General features: G+C 58.9%; 2 protein-coding genes across 6 annotated transcripts in view; one reads left to right on the top strand and one right to left on the bottom strand.

The window, feature by feature from the left end:
* Positions 1–2,132: 2,132 nt before the first annotated feature.
* LOC136395874 (carboxyl-terminal PDZ ligand of neuronal nitric oxide synthase protein-like) overlaps positions 2,133–22,053 on the bottom strand; it is a 119,423-nt gene continuing 99,502 nt past the window's right edge. For all 5 annotated transcript variants that reach the window (XM_066371354.1, XM_066371355.1, XM_066371356.1 and 2 more), the window contains 5 exons: positions 21,883–22,050; positions 15,799–15,964; positions 14,472–14,624; positions 4,197–4,509; positions 2,133–3,984 (listed from right to left, as the gene is read on the bottom strand). In XM_066371354.1, the coding sequence (XP_066227451.1) occupies positions 3,516–3,984; positions 4,197–4,509; positions 14,472–14,624; positions 15,799–15,964; positions 21,883–22,050 (1,269 nt within the window). In that variant the 3' untranslated portion in view covers positions 2,133–3,515. The remainder of the gene's footprint in view (positions 3,985–4,196; positions 4,510–14,471; positions 14,625–15,798; positions 15,965–21,882; positions 22,051–22,053) is intronic.
* Positions 7,845–10,832, top strand: SPATA46 (spermatogenesis associated 46). The gene is made up of 3 exons (XM_066366003.1): positions 7,845–9,182; positions 9,586–9,690; positions 10,164–10,832. Exons 1-3 carry the CDS (start codon positions 8,987–8,989, stop codon positions 10,673–10,675), a joined length of 813 nt encoding a protein of 270 aa, XP_066222100.1. The 5' UTR covers positions 7,845–8,986; the 3' UTR covers positions 10,676–10,832.

The following is a 22,053-nucleotide window of genomic DNA, read 5'->3' as shown; positions in this document are numbered from 1 at the left end:
GAGGGTCTGGAAGATGCCTGGAGCTTTGTCAAGTGAAGGCGTCCCTGCTCCCGGCTGTGGACCCACAGCTCCGCTCAGAGGCACAGCATTTGAAGCATGATGTACACACATTCATTTTTACATAAAAATTCCCTAGTTTTATGTTTATACAGCCATTTTTCCTATTTGATCTGAGATAAAAACAACTATGCGAGTCACTGCGGACAAAGATGTTAAAGGCATACTTCACACCTGAGTGACCACAGAAGCCCTGGAGTTGTCCAGTCCACAGGAAAGGTCGCTGCTTAAGCCTTAAGAGGGGCCATTGTGAGTCTTCCGTGCCTTTTTCCAGGTGTGGGGCCCATGGGATGGGGGGTCTGCGGCACCCCTGACTTCTGGGGACAATGTGGCTGCCCTACTGTGGTCCCACCACACCCCATCCTTCCCACGTCCTGAGAGACGCAAGGGGGAGTGGAATCCCACACAGAAGAGGCTAGAGCCTCAGTCTGGTGATGAGATGTGTGCGGTGTGGAGCCGGGGACCCCTGCAAGCTTAGGGAAGACCCCCTGCCCAAGCCTGGCCATGGGGACAATGACAGGCTGGACAGAGGCCCCTCTTTCCCTTTCTGTCTTCCTCCCCTTTCTCCCGGTCAAGGAGGCGAAAGTCCTGGCTGGCTCTCAGCTGGGTCAGTCTCCTGGATCCCTCAGGCCAGCTCTGCTCCAAGCCACATTCCCTGGATGAGCAGGCATTTGCTGCCCTGGCCTGGGGACACCGACATGAGCAGGTCTATCTCCCCTGCAGAGCGTCTGCATGCACATACACACAGCCCACCCCTCCTGGGGACAGAGGGCCACAGTCAAAGCCACACACCTCTGTCTGAGTGGCTCTCATCAAAAAGACAAGAAACTAAGTGTCAGTGAGGGTGTGGAGACAAGGGAACCCTGCTGGAGGGAACGCTGTGGGAAGCAGTATGGAGGGGCCTCACACATGAAGACTACAACAACCATACAACCCACCAATTCCACTTCTAGGTTTTTACCCCCAAAATATGAACACATTTATCTGTAAAGACAGGTGCACCTCTGGCCCTGATCGGTTGGCTCAGTGGTAGAACGTCGGCCTGACGTGCAGGAGTCCCAGGTTTGATTCCCGGCCAGGGCACACAGGAGAAGCAACCATCTGCTTCTCCACCCTTCCCCCTCTCCTTCCTCTTTATCTCTCTCCTCCCCTCCCACAGCCAAGGTTCCATTGGAGCAAAGTTGGCCTGGGCACTGAGGATAGATCCATGGCCTCCACCTCAGGCGCTAGAGTGGCTCCAGCTGCAATGGAGCAATGCTCCAGATGGGCAGAGCATCGCCCCCTGGTGGGCATGCCGGGTGGATCCTGGTCGGGCGCATGTGGGAGTCTGTCTGCCTGCCTCCCTGCTTCTCACTTTGGAAAAATACAAAAAAAAGGCACATCCCCATGTTCATCGCAGCTCTGTTCATGGTTGCCAAGACACAGAGACAACCAAAGTGTCCCTTGGTGACGAGTGGATCAAGATGTGGTACCTGCAGACAATGGGCTGTCCTCAGCCACAGGGGAGAATGACCCATGGCTATCAGCCACCACGTGGACAGACCCCGATTATATCACGCTCCGTGAAGTAAGCCAGGTGGAAAAGGACAAAAAGACGTGGAATATAAAACTGAAAACAACCAACTATCGAAGCAAAACAAACTAACAGACATAGACGACTGCAGTGTGGTCACCAGAAAGGAGGACCCTCAAGTCCGGGCGGGGAGCACGCAGCAGATGTCCCATTGTAATCTTGTACCTGAAGCTTATTCCCAGTGTCACCCCAATAAGTTGAACTTGAGAATCACTTGCTGTCCCTCCCTCCTGCCTCCTCCTGAGGGTCTTACCTGCACACGTCAGTCACGCCGACACCCTGGAACAGCCAGTTGGGTGGGAAGAGGGACGCTTACTCAGCGGCCAGTTAGGGGACCACCTCTCTAGGGCCAGAGACTGGCAGTCCTGTTCTGCTGCATCCTCACGGTTCAGTCCCCTTGCATGACTCTTCCAGCTACCTGAGACCTCGCTCTTGATGCGTCAGATCCAGAAAGCCAGCCGCTGACGGCTCGCAGTCCACTGGGAGGAACAATGAAACCAGCAAAACCAAACAGTTCATTTTATTGTGTCGTCATCTACCAGGAAACTAAAAATATAAATATAAAATCTCTAGAAAGTTCTCGGGATAGCTCTGCAATCGTCTTCCTCCGTAGATAAGGCCACGTTTGTCCTTTCAAAGCCGACAGTGACAGGTGCGTCTGCCATACATCATACGTACGTGACGGGGACGCTTTTCCTCCAGAAAGGGGACGCGCCACCCACCCCACCCGGTTCTGAAAACTCATGGGGGTCTGTCAGGGTAAAGCTTTGAACACAGGGAACGGGTGACAAGGGACAGGAGTGATGGGGAGAAAAGACAGTGGCCCCAACTTCCTCACGTGCACACAGAACCCTGTCCTTGTGTGGACAGGGCCACCGAGGGCCTGGCTCCCAGAGAAGCCCCAGGCGATCAGGCTGGAGATGGACGAGGGAACCAGGAGGGGATCACGGTAGAGCGGGTCTGAGTTCTGGACCCCGTGTGTAGCATCTGGGACCAGATTTCAGCCTCAGTTTCCCCACCACCACCTGGTAGCACCCTGTCCCTCCTAGATGATGGTGAGTGGTCACTTAGAGGTCAGCTGGCACTTGTAGGAACCACGGCCCCTACTTGACATCCCGCACGAGTCTGAAGAACTTGGTCACCCTGGCTGTGGTCCCAGGTGGGGGTGGGTCAGCCCAGAACCCGGTGGTCCTGGGTCAGCCAGCTGGCACCCTGTGCTGCTCCTGGTCTGAGGGTCAGCATCCATTCTGCCATGGGCTTTCTAGGAACTGGTGCCCCAAACACCACATTCCTGGTTCCTCCAAACAAGGTCGGAGTATGGGTGCTGCTTCTGCACACAGCAGGAACCCGAGTGGAGCTGGTGATGGCATTTCTGGGGGGACGTCATTTCCCGGGGGACAGCTGTGCAGGGCAGGCGCCCGGCCGGCTTGTGTCCTGAGCACTGTGCTCTCTGCCAGCAGGTGGGAGACAGCCCAAGAACTCAGGCCACACACTGCCTCAGGGTCTTGGCACTCGCACACCCATGGGGACAAAGGCAAGGTGGCCCCTGGGACTGCACTGTCAGGACCAGGAGTGACCCAGCTGGGTGGAGGTCTGAGTGCTGGCTTTCTGGGTCTAGATCCATCATCAAGCCAAATCCATCGTTCCTGATACGGCCCAGCCTGGAGGGACACAAGTGGGCATGTGCGGGGCAGACAGGGACACCCCCACCTGGGACCTTCAGCTGGGCGGGAGCTCTGGGTCCACAGGCTGCGCTGAGGTCAGGGATGGACAGGGCTCTGGTCCTGCCCCAGGACGGGGACCCTGCTGGGCCTGTGCGGGGAGGGCCGAGGAGCTGGGTGAGGGTGAAGGAGCGCAGGGGAGGCCCAAGGGGAGGGCAGGGGCCCTACTCAAAGGACAGAAGGTCGGGGTGAGGCCCCTCGCTGTCCAGGCTGCGGGTCCGTGTGCCGGCACAGGTGCTGCTGTCCTGCGGCGACTCGGCCAGGCTGAGTTGGAAGCCATTCCTCTCACTGGGGCCAGCAGGCAAGGCCCTCCTGCCTTCGGTGGCCTTCAGCCTGGACTCGTCCTGGCTGTCCTGGTAGATTAGGTCAGGCACCAACAGGGAAACCTCACCATTGGGCAGGGCCATCTCCCCGGGGGCCTCCTGCTGTGAGTCCTCTGCAGGGCCAGGCTGGGCAACGGGAGGGGAGCCCAGGGGCCGTGCAGGGGACAGCTCAGCCCCACACTCCAGACTGCTCAGGACGGGCTGGGGCGATATCAGCATGTCCTGCGTGGTCGTCAGGGCCCGGGGAGTTCGCTTCCGAGTTATGGGAGGTGGAGGGTCCAGTCGCGGGAACGTTTCTGGCAGGCCCAAGCTGCACGGGTGACAGCGAAACGCACGCTGGAGGAGACGCACTGTCCCCACCATGCGTGCCCCTCCCCAGCCTCACCCGCACCCGGACCTAGCCGGCTCTCACTCCAGTGGGTGTCAGCAGCTCAAGCACAAGTGGCTCAGGCTGTGACATCCTCACACAAAGGTTAGAGCAGCACCAACCCTGTGGGGATGCTTGGGTGGGAGGTGACTCACCTGTCATCCTCCCCGTCGGCTGCTCCAGCCAGCTGGGCCTCCGCGGTCCTGTTGACCTCCATGGCACCCACGCTGCCCAGGCCCCAGGGCTCCCGTCTCCTCAGGAAGTCATTCACCTTGGCCCCCATGGCCTTGCCCAGATTCTTGAGGTGCTGGCTGCTGCCCCCCCAAAGACCTGGCCCGCAGGGCTCCACAGGCCCAGGGGCCGCAGCTGCGGAGGAGGCCGCCAGCTGGGACAGGTGCGGCACGGAGCGGCTGGGCTGCAACTTCGGCGTGAGGGACACGTTCAAATTCTCAAACATGCTGTGGTCCACTACGAACACAGAGACAGACAGTGAGTGAGCAGGGTGGAGGGGGGGGCGTGACTACAGCGGTCTGCGAGTCCCCTCCCTGCACCGCACCCAGGACTAGCCACTGCAGAAGGATCCAGAAACATCCAGAAAGGAGCCAGTATGACACCTTGAGCCGTCCTGTCCAGGTTTCTGTGTGGGGCGTGGGACCAGAAACTCTGGTCTGTGCTGCCCAAGTAAGCCGGTGACAGGCTCCAGCAACAAGATAGCTAACCTGCCCCTGTAAACCTGCCTCCTGGACTCACACTGACCCTTTACTCTGGGGTCACGAGTAAAAAAAATGAGGGTGCAAAACAGGATGTATTTCCGTTGCCATGAGCACATCTGAGCATGTGTGAGCTGCGTGCAGGGCCTGGGACAGCATAGGTGGGGGGGGGGGGGGTTGTGAGGCCCACATGGGTGGGAGCTGGACAAGGGAGTGCCCGCTTACTTTGTTCTCACTGGTCCCAGGCCAACCTAGTGGGCTGGGCACAAGGGCTGAGTTGCCCGGCCTGACGCCACTACTGAGGCTGAACTGGAACTCAGGGCCCTCCCCAGCCTTGGCTCACAGGCAGATCCCTGCATCTGCCTGGTGGTTCCTCCCACAGGGGCCTCTCTGGCTAGAAGGGCTCTGTCGAAGGGCTGGTGCGGCCCCACGAGATTGTAAACATTTGCAGGGCGGGGGGCCCATCTCATTCATCTCTGTACTGCCCATTGCAGGCCTGGGCTGCACACAATAGGTGCTCAATAAATATCTTGAGTTCAATTCTGAACCCATTTTGCAGATGGAGAAGTATGGAGGCCGAGCTTAGACTCGAGGTTTATACTCGGAGCAGCTGAGCTCGGGGCTCTAGGCCATGCTGTTCACATGCACATGGGGCATCCTCACCCAACCCCCGTCCCCTGGAAATCCAGCTCAGTGCTCCAGGTCACCAGACCCTCCTGGGCCAGGGAAGCAGGCATGGGGGTCCGTGCTGACCAGTCCCCAGGCACTGTCCATCTGGGGACGCAGAGGTCCTGTTTGGTCACAGGCTCCTCTCCTGTCAACACCTCTGCTATGTGCCTGTCCTCTCCGGGTCTCCCTAAGAGGAACCAAGGTCTGGGTGCACTGTTCTCTGTTGAACTTGTGCATGAAGCTGCGTTCTCTGCCCTGAGCTGTGGGGTCCTGGGCCCGGGGAACCCTCTGAGCAGGCAAAGCCCTCCTGAGCCAGCGACCTACGTGAGCCATATTCTAAGGGGCTTTGGGCAGCAGGAGGCAGCTATGGGAAGAGGTACGGAGACCTCCCACTGGGATGTATCCCACAGTCTTGACCTCTGAAACCGCCCCTGACCCCTGCGCAGGGAAAGCACCATTGTGAGGACCCATAGGGACTCAAGGGGGAGTCCCTGGGACGCGGGTGCAGAGTCTGGAGTGTGGGGTGGGAGCTGCCAGCTCACCCCAGCAGGGTGACCCACTCCTGGCTCTGGTGGAGGAGATGGCTGGTATACTCCCTTCTGCATGACTTTCCTATCTCATCCCTCATCCTCGCAATCTGTCTGTGATCGTGAAATCTGCAAACTGGCAGAGAAGCCCTTTGCAACGAAAGCATTAAATCGTTTTCCTGTGAAACAGGAGGTGCTTGGACCACCACACAGCTGAGGGCACACGCCCCCAGCTCCGGCTCAGACCTTTCCAAGGCCGCATCCTTACCAGTTTACCGGGGATCTTCAGAGCAGACACAATCGTTTCTGAACACTAGGCACCAAAAGCACCTGCCAAAGAGCTTTGCAGACTGTGAGTCTCTGTTCTGATTATTTTAAAAATAATTTCTTAGAGACCTAGATCACCTTCGGATCATGCACTGATAGCATGTCCTATATTCCTTGCTCACTACCCTTCAGATTGTATGTGCTGGACTCTTGGGGAATTTAAGGACAGCCCATCGGATGCTGTCTTCACAACCCTCGATGTCTTCCCGGCAAAGCACTAGGTCTCTATGAGGACACATCGGCTCCTCGAAGAGACATAGCACCCTATGTGATTTTTATTTTCTGTAACACACAGCATAGGGCCTTGTGCAACAGCGAGCGTAAAATAAGTTAGTTTAACCGAATTGAATTTTTATGTGAACACATAAAAACTGACTGCACTATGAGCTGACCTTGAGGAGAAGCTGTTTCCAAGCCTTCTTCAATTTATGCAAGCCCCTGAACCTGGGGACTGGTCCGCAGGGGCTCCTGGGGTCAGTCTGGGAGGAGCTGCCCTTCCCCCATCATGGGCTCTGCCTGGGGCTCCTGCACCCCCAATCCAAGGGATGAGCCGCAAGACCTCCCCTGTGGTGGCACTACTGACCCACATGGTCCCCCTTCCTCAGGACCGGAGGCTTGGTGGTACAGAAAACAATGGCAAGGGAGGACCCCACGGCCCTCCCACACCACCCTCTCAACATGCACATTCCATCGAGGGGTGTGAAGTCGTCCATAAGAAAGACGGCATCTTACCTGTCCAACCGAGAAAGGGGCTCGGAAAGCAGGCGGGAAACAAACAAGAGAGAGACACAGTTTATGTAGCGACCAATCAGCCTGAGCGCCTCACTGCCCAGGACACCATCAACGCCACGCGCAAGGACAGAGCATGCAAGGCAGGGGTCCTGGCCCTGGCACGGACCCTGCACGGGCAGGCCCCCCTCCGACTTCTCAAACACTGGACAAAACAGAGTCGCGGCTGACAACCCCACAGCGGGCGCTGGGACCCTCCTGCGGCCCCTTCACGCTGAGCATCCATGTCCCCAGTGGGCAGTGGCAGATTACCCCGGGCCAGGCAGGGTCACATGCCACGCCTTTGGAATCCTGCATGCATCACTCAGTACCAGGCCATCTCTTTCCCAGACATAAATCACTAGAGTCCAGACCAGGAAGGTGGTCGTCTGTGCCAACTGTCTAATGAACACAGTGGGGAAGCCATGGGGCAGAGGGGTTTGCCCAGCACCACATGGGGGCTGAGGGTGGTGTGGGGCTCACAGCTCAGACATGCCAGCTCCCAGACCTGGTTCCCAGGCTCCTCACCAGGTCCAAGCGAGGCCACTGCCCTGCAGACCCCCAGGTCCTGAGCGTGAACACAGATGGGACGGCCGGGCCCCTGTGGAGGATCGCGCACACCCCACCCACGGCCGCACACCAGGCGGGCGAGCTCCCACGGCACAAGCGTGTCCCCTCGGAGGTCTGACATGTGGCACACAGCAAGCTGGCACCCATTGTGATTGTCTAACATGGGGTACCTCCAACTCATCTTCACTGCCACCCCCTCCCCTCCCCCATGTGCCCCATGTGGGCCAGGTTGTTGTGACAAAGGGACAACCCACCACATGGGAGTGCCATCTCTGCAGCAGGTTGTGGACAAAAAGCAAAGTGTTGAATGAGCCAGTCACTGGCTGAAAACAGACACACCAGCACTGAGAACAGCCTGTGGTCCCTCTTCATAGGAAACGCACAGTGAGGGACTGGGCACAAAGGGACTTGATGTTGCCAGGTGACCTCCTGACATCTCAGAAAAAGGTGACACACACCCAGACAGGGGGAGGGAGGGATAGAGAGAAGGAGGGAGGGAGGAACAGAAAATGGAGGAAAATAATAACAGTAAGGAAATCTGGGCCTGATCAGGTGGCGGTGCAGTGGATAGAGCATTGGACTGGGACACGGAGGACCCAGATTCGAAACCCTGAGGTTGCTGGCTTGAGTGTGGGGTCGCTGCCTTGAGCGTAGAATCATAGACATGACCTCATGGTCACTGGCTTGAGCCTATGGTTGCTGGCTTAAGCCCAAGGTTGCTGGCTTGAGCCAATGGTTGCTGGCTTGAGCAAGGGGTCACTTGCTCAGCTGTAGCCCCCCAGTCAAGACACATATGAGAAAGCAATCAATAAACAATTAAGGAGACTAAGGAGCTGCAACAAAGAATTGATGCTTCTAATCTCTCTCCCTTCCTGTCTGTCTGTCCCTCTCTCTGACTCTCTCTCTGTCTCTGTCACAAAAAAAAGAAAAAGAAAAAAAATCTGGATACAGGGCATACGCATGTTCTCGACACTAATTTTATTCTTGTAACTTTTTTATGAGTTTGCAATTATTCCCAAAGAACATGTGAGAAATGTACTTCCAACCAAACAACATAAAGTAAAGCAACAACAGACACATTGGTGGCAAAGGTCGGGCAGGTGAAGGAGAAAGCAGGGGGAGTATTCGGAGGACAGAGGTTCCTGGAGCAGGGGTAAGGCAAGGCAGAAATGACAGAGAGTAGAGTGGCCGACAGACGGCCTCCGCTGAGGTCTCATCCACAGTCGCCCTCGCTCTGGGTACCCTCCCCAGAGGCAGCCACAAAGTAGTAACACATAGAAGCATCCACAGAAAGGCCAGCCTTTCTTGCAACAGACCCTCCGCGTCTGGAAGGCCAACCCAGTGGGCAGTTGGGCGGAACCGTGGGACCCAGTGATGTCACCTGTGCTCAGAATGCTTGTTGTCCGGGCAACCCAGGTGCCTCCTGGGAGCAGACGTGTGAGCCACGTGCCCGCCGTCTGTCACAACATGGAGAGCTTCTCGTTCCTCACCATTTCAGGACCACGAATCTCGTCCTCTGTCCTAAGCACGTTTCCTGATCTTGTGTCCTCACGTGACACCAGCTTGCCAGGTAAGCTTGGGGCCACCGGGACCTCGGAAATGTGAGTGTGTGAAGCTTTTAATTGTGTATTCTACAAGAATGGGTTACAGGACCCACACACGGGACACTCATCCCCAAAACCCACGGTCCCAACATGGGACTGGAGGCAGGTGGCTCTTAATCCAAGTGTCAGCAGCCATCAGCTAGGGTCCCCTGACCACTCAGCTGTGGGCAGGAGATATTTCAATTGGAGAAACCAGCTGCCTGTCCTCAAAGGGACAGGGTCACCACTGCCCAGCCCATGACCAAACCCCCTCGGGGCAGCTCTGTGCTCAGTCACCGAGGTGGAACCTGGAGTCTGTGTTGGGTGGGGGCTAAAAAGAGGGCACAACCTCGCTCAGCACCCCACAACATTTCTCCTGCCCCCGCCCAGACATTGCCAAGACCACGTTCCCCATGGAAGCGTCCGGCCTAGCGCCATTCCTGCCGCTCCAGCACCCGAACAGCGCTCTCCGGCATGGGGTGGTGCTCACGCCAGGTGAGCCCTCCGGGACGGACCGTGGGAGAAGAGTGGACAGGTGCCCACGCTGCCTTCTCCCTGCAATCTCCCCTCCGGTCCCGCCTCACAGAGACCTGCTACGGTACAGGCCTCCCCCGCTTCTCCTCTCCGGACCCCCAGCCTGCTGGGGACCAGCTTCTGCCGGGCGGGCTGTGGCAGGGACAGTGGGGTGGGCAGAAAGGGGCTATAGGAGGCACGAGGTCTGGCTGCTCAGTGTGCCCACCTGTGTGTGGCCGAGGGAGAGGCCGGGCACAGGGGAGTCTCTACCCAGGGATCACATGGCCACTGTAGCAGGAGAGAGAGGGGAGGCTGCAGGAAGGGGCCCCAGACTGCTCCCTGCTCTCAGAACCATGGTTGGGCGGGGCAGAGGTGACCTGGGGTCCCCTGACGACCACCCTGCAGCCTGGCCTGGCCCTGCCCGGCCCAGCTCAGACCTGGCCTCTCCTTTGCAGACTATGTGCTGGGGGACCCCCAGAACGGGGAGCTGCCGCGGCGGAACTGCACCATCTACCGGCCGTGGTTTTCCCCCTACAGCTACTTCGTGTGCATGGACAAGGAGACCCACCTGGGGGCGTACAGCTTCCCCGAGCTGCCGCGGGACGAGGGCCGCGGGGACGGCGGCCTCCCTGAGGAGGCGGCCAACAGCCTGTGCTCGTCCTCCTCCTCCCTGGACAACTCTTGTCCCCGAGAGGCCACCAAGAAATCCAGGCACGGCCCAGAGGCGCCAGACCACATCACGTCCCAGGACATCCTGCGAGCCTCCCGGTGGCTGCCAGCCCAGCAGCACGGCTTCAAGTGCGCGGCCTGCTGTCGTATGTTCCCCACACTGTGCTCCCTCAAGAGCCACATCCAGGGCGGCTTCAGGGAGGGCTTCAGCTGCCATGTCTTCTACCGCAAGCTCAAGACCCTCTGGGCCCGGCCGGCAGACAGGCTGCCCGTCGGCGGCTACCAGGCCCGCAAGTAGCCCCGCGGCCAGGCCAGCATGGGCAGAGACTCACTACGTCTCCAGAGATAGGCCAATAAACCAGTTACTACAGCTCCGTCCAGTCTGAGGCCACCCTGAGCTGCCTGCTGCCAGTCCCCCTCCCAGTTGCCTAGCAACCCCAGTCCCACCTCCCAACCTCTCTCTGGATGACACCTGACGTTTGGGGAGAGGGGGAGAGGGTAGCTCTCACAGTGAGGTGCAAAGACCTGCGCCGTCAGCCCCTGGGGACTTCTCAGAGATAAAGCTCTGATGCGGCTCGAGTGTGGGGCCCTTTGCCCTCAGGCCCTGGCCTTCTTGCTGGTCTCTCTGTGACCAGTCATCCCCCCACATGGCAGGGGAGCTCACTGAAGGGACAAGGGCGCCCTGTCCTCCCAACATGGATGGGACCTCAGCACAGTCCAAAAGCGTCTGGATGCCCGACCGGAGGGAGGGATGGGGCAGATGAGGCCCGGCACGTGGCCGTGTGCAGTCAGGACAACGCACGTATGAGCACATGAAAACACTGCTTCCTGTTACCTAGTGATGTCCACAGAGTCTGCCCTCTCCTCATGTTCAACAAACTCCTGCCTACTCGGACCCGGAAACATGGGCGGGCATCAGTGCAGGGAGGACAGCTGTCTGGCCCATTTGGGGTTTAAGGGAGAAAATAAGGGCTGAGTGATGAACCACCAGCACTGAGAGACGGGCGCACACCCATATCAGGCCCCTGCCCAGCACCCCCCCCCTGCTCCTCCCCTACCCTCCACCCCCCAGCCAGCCCCCCTGAGTCGCCCTGACCTGCAGGCTCCAGCTGGATCCTGGCCTGTCCACTCGGGGATGGGTGCCACTGGCTATCTGGCAGGTGCCCGAATTCAGAGTTTCCCCCTAAGAACAAGGTGCTTCCACTGGTCACATTCACGCGGCCTCACTGTGACTGGTGACTGCCTTGGACTGCCCTGAGTGATGGCAGAAAGCGCGCCCAGCACAGCGCTGGTCTGACCATCACAGGTGCCCCTCACCCGCTCTGCCAGGACCTCCCAGAATGAAATCTCACCCTTCACACCAGCTTCATGTGGCCCATTTTATCCCATTCTGCAGGCCACCCGGTAAAGCCATGGGTTCCTCCTCCCCACCCTCTCTTGCACCCTGTTTTCATCCTCCTGAGCCCACGGCCAGGATACTCAAGCCCTTCCGACCGCTGGGGAGCGGCCTGCTCAGCCTCGGCACACATGTCCCTGAGTGGGCCCGACAAGCCACACACTGGGACGTCTAGTCACAGACTCGGTGGGATCTGTCATTTGGTGATGTTAGTCAGAGCTACGACATCAGCCATTCCCAAGCTCTCAAACTGGTGGCCACCGCCACAGACCCACCACGGTCTGAAGTCAGAAAAGCAGCAACGCTGACGGTGTGTCATCTTCATCACGGCTGACACAGTACCTGTCCCTCATGGTGACAACCAGAAACGTCCCTCGCAGGGACACACATCCCCTGGATAGCACCTTGGCTGGGCCGTGTACACACAACTCTGAATTAGAGGTGACTCGGTCCCCACACGGCCTGCAGAGCCATGTTCCAGGGCTGAGGCCACCAGCCAGGGAGGTGGGGACAGTAAGGAGGAGGAGGAAGAGGAGGAGGAGCAGGGGAAGTAGAGGAAGCAGAGAAGACGAACGACCGGAAGGCTTTAGAAACAAGAAAGGTTTATTAGCAATAGCCACCAGGCGAGTGACAGCGTCGCGTGTAAGTGCACTTACAGGAACCAAAGCTTTTCCCAGAGAGCTGGTCTGACAGCGTCAGTGACACACGGTCACAGGAGGCAGAGGCCAGCAGGGTGTGGGCAAGAGGGAGACTGCAGGAGCAGCACAGGGCAGCGCCTGCAAAGGGCTGTGCGGGGCAGCGGCACGGGTGGCTGTGCAGAAGAGCTGTCTGTCCCATCCACACTGCAGGGCCCTGGGAGCTGGGCCCTGGTGTCCACACAGGGCAGAGCAGGAGAATGGAGAGCAGGGCAGGGCCCAGGGAGCAGCATCAGAAGCAAGGCAGAAGGAGAGCAGAGGACCGGGTGCCAGATCTGTCCTGAGTCCCATCTCCACCCTGGGTCACCCTGGGGAAAGGCCGAGACCAGGCCAGCATCCAGAAGCCCCAGAGGCGCTCCAAGAACAAGGTGCTTCTGGGTCAAGCCAGGGAATAGTGTTCCCGATCCTGACGCCCCTTCTCCACTGCCTCCTCCATCCCCTTCACATGCTTGTCAGGACCCTTGCCCATTCTATCCAATGTCCCACCACATCAACCCCAAGCCGCTGGCCTCAGACGGGGCCTCAGAGTCAGACCTTCTGTTCCCCAAACTCTCCGCTCGGAGACCTGAGGGGACCCACTCGAGCAGCACTCCTGAGCCCACCATCTCGTCCCAGCCAGAGCCCTGAGACCACATCTCAGGTTCCTGGGTCTGACCTTCCCACTCTCCCTCCCGTGTGCCCACACTCACCTCCAGTGGTCAGTCAGAAAACACACAGTACCACCCTCTCCGGCCTAATGCACATCAGAAAAAGAACACGCACCTACCAGTGATCCACACAGCCTGGGCGTCCGTTCTCTCCTGTCCGTCACTCCCACAAGCCTGACATACTCCCCCAGCCTTCACACACACACACAGCACATGCATGCACACACTGTCCTGTCCCTGACGCCTGGTGTTCACGGCAGGCTGACACAAAGTTGTGTTGTCCCCTCCGACCTGCACTGTCCACTGTCTGGGGAACAGTGGGGTTGAGGACCCCCAACTGGGGCAACCCCATCCTCACTGAACAACCCTCGAACAGCACCACACAGAGCAGCCTGTTCTCACACCCCAACAGTATCCAGTGGGTGAGGCCCAGGAGAACCAGGGAAGAGGCCACAGGTACACACAAGGAACGGCTCACGGGCACAAGTCAGGGGGCGTGGCTGTGGTCTGATCTCAGCGGCAGTGATGCTGGACCATGTCGGCTACTAGACCATGCTGGCTTTTCTGCAGTAAGAACTGGCCACTAGTGACCAGTGGGGGGACCAGCTGAGTGGTGGGCAGGAAAAGAGTCAGACCTACATGACCAGCAGCAAAGAGGCTGTCCTTCCCACAAAGAGGCCTGGCTGCTGTCATGCATACTCGCACTGGACACAACACGACGTCCAGAGGCCGGTCACTGAGAGCTGACCCAAGTCCACACTCACAGCCCAGGGCTTTTGGCCTCCACCAACCGGCAGGGTGGGAGGAAGGCCTGCCCCCACAAGGTCGAGGAGTGTGAGGCACTAGTAGTGTCCTGGCCATCCAGACACAAGGCACCTGACAAGATCTGAGACTCCCTCCCTGTCAGACCATGCAGAGGAGGCGCCTGAGGAGCCTGATGGTCCCCAGGGACCCGTCCCGTGGTCACTGTAGGAGAGCGGAGCTGACTCCTCTGGGACTCCAATGTCCTTCACTTCACCCTCTGCAGCAAAATCCCAATTGTTTTCTGAAACCAAAACCTCCTGGTCGGGCAGCCCAAAGGGCACTGGCACGTGGCCCCGGGCCCAGAGTGGCGGCCCAGGGTGGCGGCCTACACAGCGATCCCGTCGTCCAGACTGTCGCCCACCTCCTGGCACTGCCGCACGCGGTGCAGCAGGCGGGGTGGCTCCTCCTCACTCTCGTCCGTGGTGGACTCGTACTCTGAGGCGATGCCCGACTCCCGGAACCTGAGGAGCTCCAGGCCGCCCAGCAGCGGCTGGCCCCGCGCCCCAGCGGGGAAGCGGAAACACTCCAGCTTCACTAAGCAGTCGCGCCTACCTAAGGGGCTGCCCCCTGGTGGGGCCAGGTTGGCCAGGCCGGCACCCAGGGGCGGCGATGGCAGGTCCTCCGGCTTGGGGGTCGTGGGGTCACAGAGGACGGGCAGGGCTCCAGAGCGGAAGGTGATCTCCAGCAAGCTGTCCTGAGATCCCACTGCAGGGACACAAGAGGAACAGGGGAGTCAGCACACGGTGTGCTGGGGAGGCCCACCCTCTGCCCTGTGCCCTGTCCAGCTGGGCTGACCTCCTAGCTCCTCAGCTCCACCTCCAAGCCCAGATGACCTGAGGCCCTCCGGGCGGGGTGACAGGACCACCTGGGATGGACAAGTGTGTGGTGAAGGAGCAGGTTGAAGGCTGTCAACAGCACATGGTGACCTTTGGTTTGTCTGCGGAATTGGCAAACATCACCATGGGGAGGGCCCAAGGGACAAAATGTAAAAACACAGAGAGGCTCCCAGGCAGGAACGTGCAGAGGGTCCCGGTCCAGGCTCTGGGTTGCAAACAGAGCCCCAACCCTGCCCGGACCTACCAATGCCCAATCCTGGAGGCTTGGACCTGGGGACACATGTCAAAGAAGCTATAGGCTAGTTTGGGGGAACTATTGGTGCCACAGGGAAGGCACCAACTTTGTAGTCAGACCCGGGTTTAAATCTAGGCTCCACACCTTCTTGCCCTGAACCTGTCTGAGCTAGCGTCCCCATCTCTGAGACGGGCACAGCACTGACTGGCATGGATGGAGTGCGGCCGTGCCCATGGAACCCTGCCATAGTCCTTGTCACAACAGGTGGCCCGTGGACACCCTAGGAAGGCAGAGAGCCCCGCAGAGGTTCAGGAGGGCAGCTTGGAGATGTACTTCCCAGCCTGTTCTGGGGAGAGCTGGGCCCAGAGGCCCGGCGCTGGGCACCCTAGACACTCATCAGCTGTACCTGTGCCCTGTGAACTGAGGATACACCCTCAGCGGCCTGTTCTGTGCGCAGAGTCATGAAGGCCCGGCACAGACAGAGCAGACCACATAGCTGAGTACATTCACCAAGCCAACATCACCCCTGCAGGTGCTGAGTGGCTGTCAGTAGGAATAGACCCTCAGGGTGGTAAGCCCTACCCCAGCAGGAGACACTGACATTCGAGGTCCCTGTGGGCACTGGACTAGAAGGCCACCAAGACCGGCTCTGACCCTGTGGGAGAACCAAGCTGCCTTTGGTTTCTGCTGGAACACGGACAGGTCAGCACCACCAAGAGCTTCCTGGAAAGAATTCAGGGTGTCCAGAGCCCACCTCCAACCCCACTCCCGGGTCACTAGGTGCTGGGGTGGGCGAGGCCAAGCTTACTGGCGTTTTGTCCTGACAGCTTCAGCTCCAACTCCTGCACCTGCCTGACCAACAGGGACACATGCTGCAGCGCGTCCCTGTTCTGCAGCAGGAGCTGGTGCACACGGGCCTGCGCCTCCAGCCGGGCCGCCGCCTCCGCTGCCAGCTGGTCCTTCAGCAAGTGAACCTGCAGACAGGAGGCAGCAGAGACGAGGGGGCAGGGGTGAAGAGGGGGCGGGGTGAGGTAAGGGGGAGGGGCAACCAGGAAGGGCAAAGCAAAAAGAAAGAAGAGGGGGCAGAGAGAAGGGGAGCAGAGCGAGGAGGGGGTGGGGCAAAAAGGAGACCCAAAAAGGGGCGGGGTGGGGCAAAGGAGGCGGGGCAAGGAGGGGGTTGGAGAGAAGACAAGAAGTGAATGCAAGGTGGTCAAGGTGCACAACTGAGACCAGAGATAACCTTCACGTTCAATCCAGACAAAACGGCGCCGAGATATACTGATCCCCAGCTCGGAGCAGTCACACCAGCCATCTTGCTCTTCCCCGCACCCAATCACACTGAGAAGTCAGAAGCCCTGCTGGCTCTTTCTAAACTGATGTGGCCTTAACCAGGCCTGTCTTCACGTCTGCAGGTGTCAGCTTTGTCTCCTGACCGTCCCTGCCATTCTACTTTTGTGGCCCCCAAGACTGTGTCTCCTGCCTGCTGTGTTCTCAGGCAGCTCTTGCTGTGCTCGGGGTGGGCGTAAACGCAGCTGGAAGGACCCCAGCCTGAAGAAACGAAGCCACAGGCAGCAACTATATATGATATGTTCACACAGATGACCTTGTGCCTAGAAGGGCATTAAGGAGTCTTTGTAGAGGGTTCCAGAAGGTCCCTAACGAAAGGGAGCTTATGGCCTGACCAATGGTGGTACAGTGGATAGAGTGTTGAGCTGGGACGTTGAGGTCTCAGGTTTGAAACTTCGAAGTCACCAGCTTGAGTACAGGCTCATCCAGTTTGAGTGCAGGGTTGCCAGCTTGAGTGTGGGATCATAGACACGACCCCATGGTTGCTGGCTTGAGCCCAAAGGTCACTGATTTGAAGCCCAAGGTGGCTGGCTTGAACCCAAGGTTGCTGGCTTGAGCAAGGGGTCACTGGCTCTGCTAGAGCCCACCCCCCCAAGTCCAGGTCCAGGCTCGTATGAGAAAGCAATCAATGAACAACTAAAGTATGGCAACTATGAGTTGATGCTTATCTCTCTCTCTTCCTGTCTGTCTCTCTCACTGGGTTAAAATAAAAAAGGATCTTATGAACTTGGTGGCCTGGACAAGGCAGCCCACGGGATGAGGGTTCCCTTGGACTACAACTACAACGTGGATAAAGACCAGAGCCAGGCAGATGGTGAGGGACATGTGAGATGAGGAGTAGGGGTTGCTGGCTAAGTCTGCTCACACAACAAAGGCTCTGGATTTCTGAAGGTCACAAAGAGCCACATTTTACCAGGAGTAAAAAATGGTAGCCACCTCCACCCTCCCTGGTGTGGCCTTCCTGAGCCAGGGGTCCGCCAGCCACACCCACCTGTCCCTGCCACAGCATTCAGAGCCCCTCTAGATGGCAGCCGCCTCTCTCCTGCCAGAGTTCAGACCTGACCTTGCAGTTGACCTTGCTTCTAAGTGGAGCCACTAAGGAGATTAGCAGCCACTTTCCATTCATGGCTCCCAGGGGCCTACCTGTCCTGGGGGTTGGGAGGAAGCCCAAGGGCTCTGAAGCGAACCTGCCATCCCTAAGATGCTGCTAAAGACAGTGCTCGGACATCAGTCTCCCTGCTGCTAAACCTAGATGGGCAAGGACAGGGACAGACATCAGGGGTTGGTGGCTGTCATGGCTTTATCTTCCTTGGAAACTGAGGCACAGAGATATTTTACCCAAGAGTCCCCAAACCTGATGGTTCTGAGGAACAGGACAGGTGCTATGGGAAGCCCCCAGAACTGCCCCACAGGAGAGACAGGTGGAACCCTCCACCCACAAGTCACTTATTGCAAAGGGAACATCGCTGAAAGGAACCTACTGAGCAGTCAGAGTTCCCTGGTTTCTTTGGAACAAAGCTGAAACGTTGAATTCAGCTCTCAGTGCATTTGAACAGAGTGGAGAATTCTGCATACTGGCCACCCATACCTGGGGGCTCCCTGAACCTGCACATCCAGCACACATGCCACCAGGGAGCCGGCCAGCAGAGGGACCGTGTGTCTCCTCCTGCACCTGCAGGTGGCTCATGTCTCCCTGGACCTCAATTCTCCACCCCAGCCCTGAGGATAGGCTAGCAGCCCAGGCGCTCTATCACTCCACATCCAGGTAGACAGAGTAGTCAGTACTCAGGCAGGCAAAAAAGGAAGCTTCCTCTACAGGTGAGCAAGTTTCTGTGGTGGATGGACCCACACAAGGTGTAATGAGTACATGGCTCTGCAAACAGAGGTGGCAACACCCCAGGTATCCCAGCCCTGGGCACACGGGAACACAGACTGCCGCTATCTGGAACCAGCAGGGGTGAGCCTCTGCCCTGTCCATCACACGTGAACCAGGCTCCTGCTCACGGGAGACCAGCCAGGCCACGTGGGCCTTGCAGCTCCAAAGGGAGCAGTCTCCTCCAGACGGGTGCAGATGGGGCTCAGCTCTGTGGGCTCCATCCCCAGCCACAGCCCTTCCCTGCAAACCAATACTTATTTGCCTTCAGCACACTGTCCTCTCATTATATAAACTCCTTCCACAATCACGTGAGTTCCACTTCCCGGGGCCTTATGGTCTCTGGTGACAACTACTCCAGTCAAGGATGGCTGGGGTGGCCACGCCTGAAGTGCAGCGCCTCTCTGCGTCCGGTTCTGCACTGCTCCCGAAACGCTGGCTCCCGCCCTCAGCCCGTCCAGCGCCCCAGACCACTGCCCACTGGCTCTCGCCTACTTGCCTGGACTCCGGCTCCTCCGTTGGAAGCGGGGACAGGGCCAGGCTGAAGTCGGGGAGCACGGGCACCTGGGAATGGCAGTCGGCCCCCACCCCAGACACACAGGCGGAGGGAGAAGTCTCAGCATGCATGGGTGGGGGCCAGGCATGGGGCGGGGCGCTGGGACCAGGGCAGCCAGGGCAGATGGCCACTACAGAGTCCGGGCCCGAGGGGCGGGGCTTCAGCGCCGGTTCTCTAACCGGCTACAGCACAGGCGACCAGGAAGGCTCAGGAACCACGGCTGGTTCAGATCAAGATCAAGCGCAGGGCCGTGGTGGAGGAATCCAGACAGCGATGCTGAGTAGCACTAACGGGCTCCTCTCCTCTCAGGCTCGGCCAGGAAGGCGGCCAACCCTACTGTAGCCAGCCAGCCAGCCAGGGCCCACAGCAACCTGCAGCCGAGTGGGCCCAGCCCACGGCCATGCAGGTGCCCACACCCTCGTTCACAGCCTGCACCATCAGATGCATCGAGAAGCAGGAAATGAGCAGCCAGGTGAGCCTCATGCAGGGCGGGGAAGGCGGGCAGAGGGGCTTGGTTCCTGCTGTGGACACACGGAGGTCTAGCCCAGAAACGTGGACAGGTTAACACCACCTTTGCCCGAGCCCCTTGACTGCCAGGGCAGCCCTTCTGAGCCAGCTCTGAAGCAATTTAGGGAGCAGCAGGGAGAGGTTGAGGTCTAAGAACGAGTCAGGACACCCTGAAGGAGATCTAAGGCCAGTAACAAGAGCAGAGCTGGATGGGCCTTGAGGATAAAGGGGGTGGTCAATAACACAAGGGGCCCGGGAATGCACACGTTTGCAGGAAACTGTCTCTCCTGAGCTCTTCCCAGAAATCCCTGGAGCACTTGGTGTTCCCAGAGGAAAGGAAAACATGCCCCCCACCTGGAGTGTGTGGTCACGGCACACCCACTGTGGCGCTGGGACTGTCGGTGTCCAATGAAGAAAGAAGAACCCTGCCATCCTGGGGCAACAGAGTCAGAGCAAGGACGAGCTGCCCCGTGCCAGCTCCAAGTAGACCAGTTCATCTGCTTTCAAGGCATGGGGGACACCAAGGGACCCCATTAGCAACCTGCCACATGTCTGAGATAACAGTTCGCACACAACGCCCTGAATGACACACGGCCAGGTGGAAGAAAGGGGAGCGCAGAGGCCTGCAGAGGGACCCACCGTCCAGAAGATAGAGGGGAACGTGTGAACAGGGACAAGGAAACCTCTGCTGCCTTCCATGCAGCAAAGGAAGATGCCACTGACTATGGCCGGAGACCACGTGTGACAGCAGGGAGGGGAGAGCACGTATCGGGGGGCTGTCTGATGACCTCAGGTCCTGTCCAGCCAAGACAAAGACTGCGGAAGCCGGCACCCCGCCCTGAGCCAGGTCACATACTCTCCATCACTCCAGTGCCCGACTGAGAGTCAACCAGGGCCGCTGCGCCCAAAACAACAAACAGGTCCAAGTCACAGACTGAGGGCACATAGCCTGAACACGGCTGGGCTGAGAGGCTCGCGAGGGGACCACCGGCAACACACCCTCCCTTCCCCAGGGTCCATCTGTGAGAACATGGGGCAGTGATGCCTTGCTGACACTCAGGGTTTCATACTGATCCTGGTAAACTGTGAGTAGTCACAGGTCACACAGCTTTGCGCACTGGATGACCGGATGACCATGCCACTCTGGAGTACCGCATTTGAAATAGTTCCTTGTCAGCATGCAGCAGCATTTGCAAATGTAAATGCATCTCTGATAATTCTCGTGATGAATGTGCATCAAGCCTATTCTTAGATAAATAATAATTATGTAGCAATTGATATGCTGAGTGGATCTGCACTTAATGGAGGGTGGTTCTGGAAAGGGGGGGCTGCAGCCCAGGCTGTGCTGGTGTTAGCACCTAACCTGGGGATCTCGCTGCTGCCACACGGGGCTAACTAACGATGATGCTGGTGATGGACCAGAGCAGAGCTGCTCTCCAAGTGCAAGAACAGCACTCTCCTCCCCTTGTGCTGCCACCTGGGGAGCACCTGCAAACCTCCGAGCCTCAGCCTCTTCTTTCAAAAGGCTCCAAACATTTGGGGACAGTACCTTCTGAAGCCAGTCTCAAAACCTGGCTGCAAAGGCGCCCACCTGGCCTCAGGCCCTGGCCAGGCTGCAATACTTCCTGAACGTGCATTAGAAAGGACTACTCTGTCTGGAGGATTCATCTCTCTCCCCGCTAACCCCAAGGGCCGTGAGCAGAGGGAGTAGAAACCACCGGATCACGCGTGCCCCTTGGAGCACAGGAAGCCTGCAGGACAGCCTGCTCAGACAGACTCGACCCGTCCACACACCCTGACCCTGAGGGACTCTCTCTCTGCCTTCACACCCCCCAGCACACACACACACTGTCAGACTTGGACCTTGGGGGGTCAGCCATAAAGCAGATGAGTGATTGTGTCCCTACCTCTCCCTGGCCACCCAAGGGTGATGTGGATGCCAGGCCCTCCCTTGGCAGAAAGAAGCAGGAGGCAATGGGGTCACTTGCCCTCTTCTGCAAACCAGCGGCCCCCAACAAGTCTCGGGGCTCAACAGCTCTTCAGACCACAGCCAACTCTTCTCTATGTGGCTCAAATACCACGCTGAGCTCCAGGGTGTCAAGCCCCACCATCGTGAACCCCAGGCTGGTCTCTGTCAGACCCACCCGGGACACCCGCAGCCCTAATGGAGGCGTGTAAACCCACATGGACGAGTGGCCGGACGCGGGGATGGGGGTCTCCGCAAGGGCACTGGCGCAAATTCACACTGAGCTCCCTGAAGGCGGGTCTCACGGTCGCAGCTACCCCCTGCAAAGCCACCCTCCCTCCCACCAGCGGGGAGCGAGGCAGTCGGGGGGGGGGGGGAGGGCGGCTGGGGGCACCTGCTGTCTGGTCTCTTCAGGTCACACCCCAATGCATCCAGCCAAGCCAGCCAAGCCCAGCTGAGCGGGGACACACAGGAACCCGCTGCCCCACGCCCCACTGCCCCTCCCTGTACCCCCAGCCCCCACAAGCATGGGTCCGAGTGCAAGCGGCCCTAGCTCCCCTTAGACCCGCCCTGGGCCCTCGTGGGGGGGCACGCCCAGCCCATGTGCACGAAGCCTGGAGGTGGGCAGAAGGCTGAGCAGGACCTGGGCCACGGCCACTTGCGTCTGCTGCTGCTGCTGCTGCAGGAGCTGCCGGAGGAGTTGCAGCTGGTGGTGCGAGGACAGCGGCGTCCCTGTGCCCACAGCCGGCGAGGAGGAGGGGGGCAGCAGCATCCTGGGCGAGGCTGTGGACACGGGCTCCTGGGGCAACACCTG

Source organism: Saccopteryx leptura, chromosome 2, assembly GCF_036850995.1.
Source record: "Saccopteryx leptura isolate mSacLep1 chromosome 2, mSacLep1_pri_phased_curated, whole genome shotgun sequence".
NCBI classification, from domain to species: domain Eukaryota; kingdom Metazoa; phylum Chordata; class Mammalia; order Chiroptera; family Emballonuridae; genus Saccopteryx; species Saccopteryx leptura.
Note: the sequence above shows the minus strand (reverse complement) of the source record. Positions and strands in the feature narration are given on the sequence as shown.

Bases quoted from the DNA above. Each gene is read 5' to 3' on its own strand.
- SPATA46 (XM_066366003.1), top strand. From the start codon at position 8,987: ATGTCACCTGTGCTCAGAATGCTTGTTGTCCGGGCAACCCAGGTGCCT. The intron at 9,183-9,585 runs GTAAGCTTGGGG...GCCCCCGCCCAG, and splicing joins ACGTGACACCAGCTTGCCAG to ACATTGCCAAGACCACGTTC. The intron at 9,691-10,163 runs GTGAGCCCTCCG...TCTCCTTTGCAG, and splicing joins TGGGGTGGTGCTCACGCCAG to ACTATGTGCTGGGGGACCCC.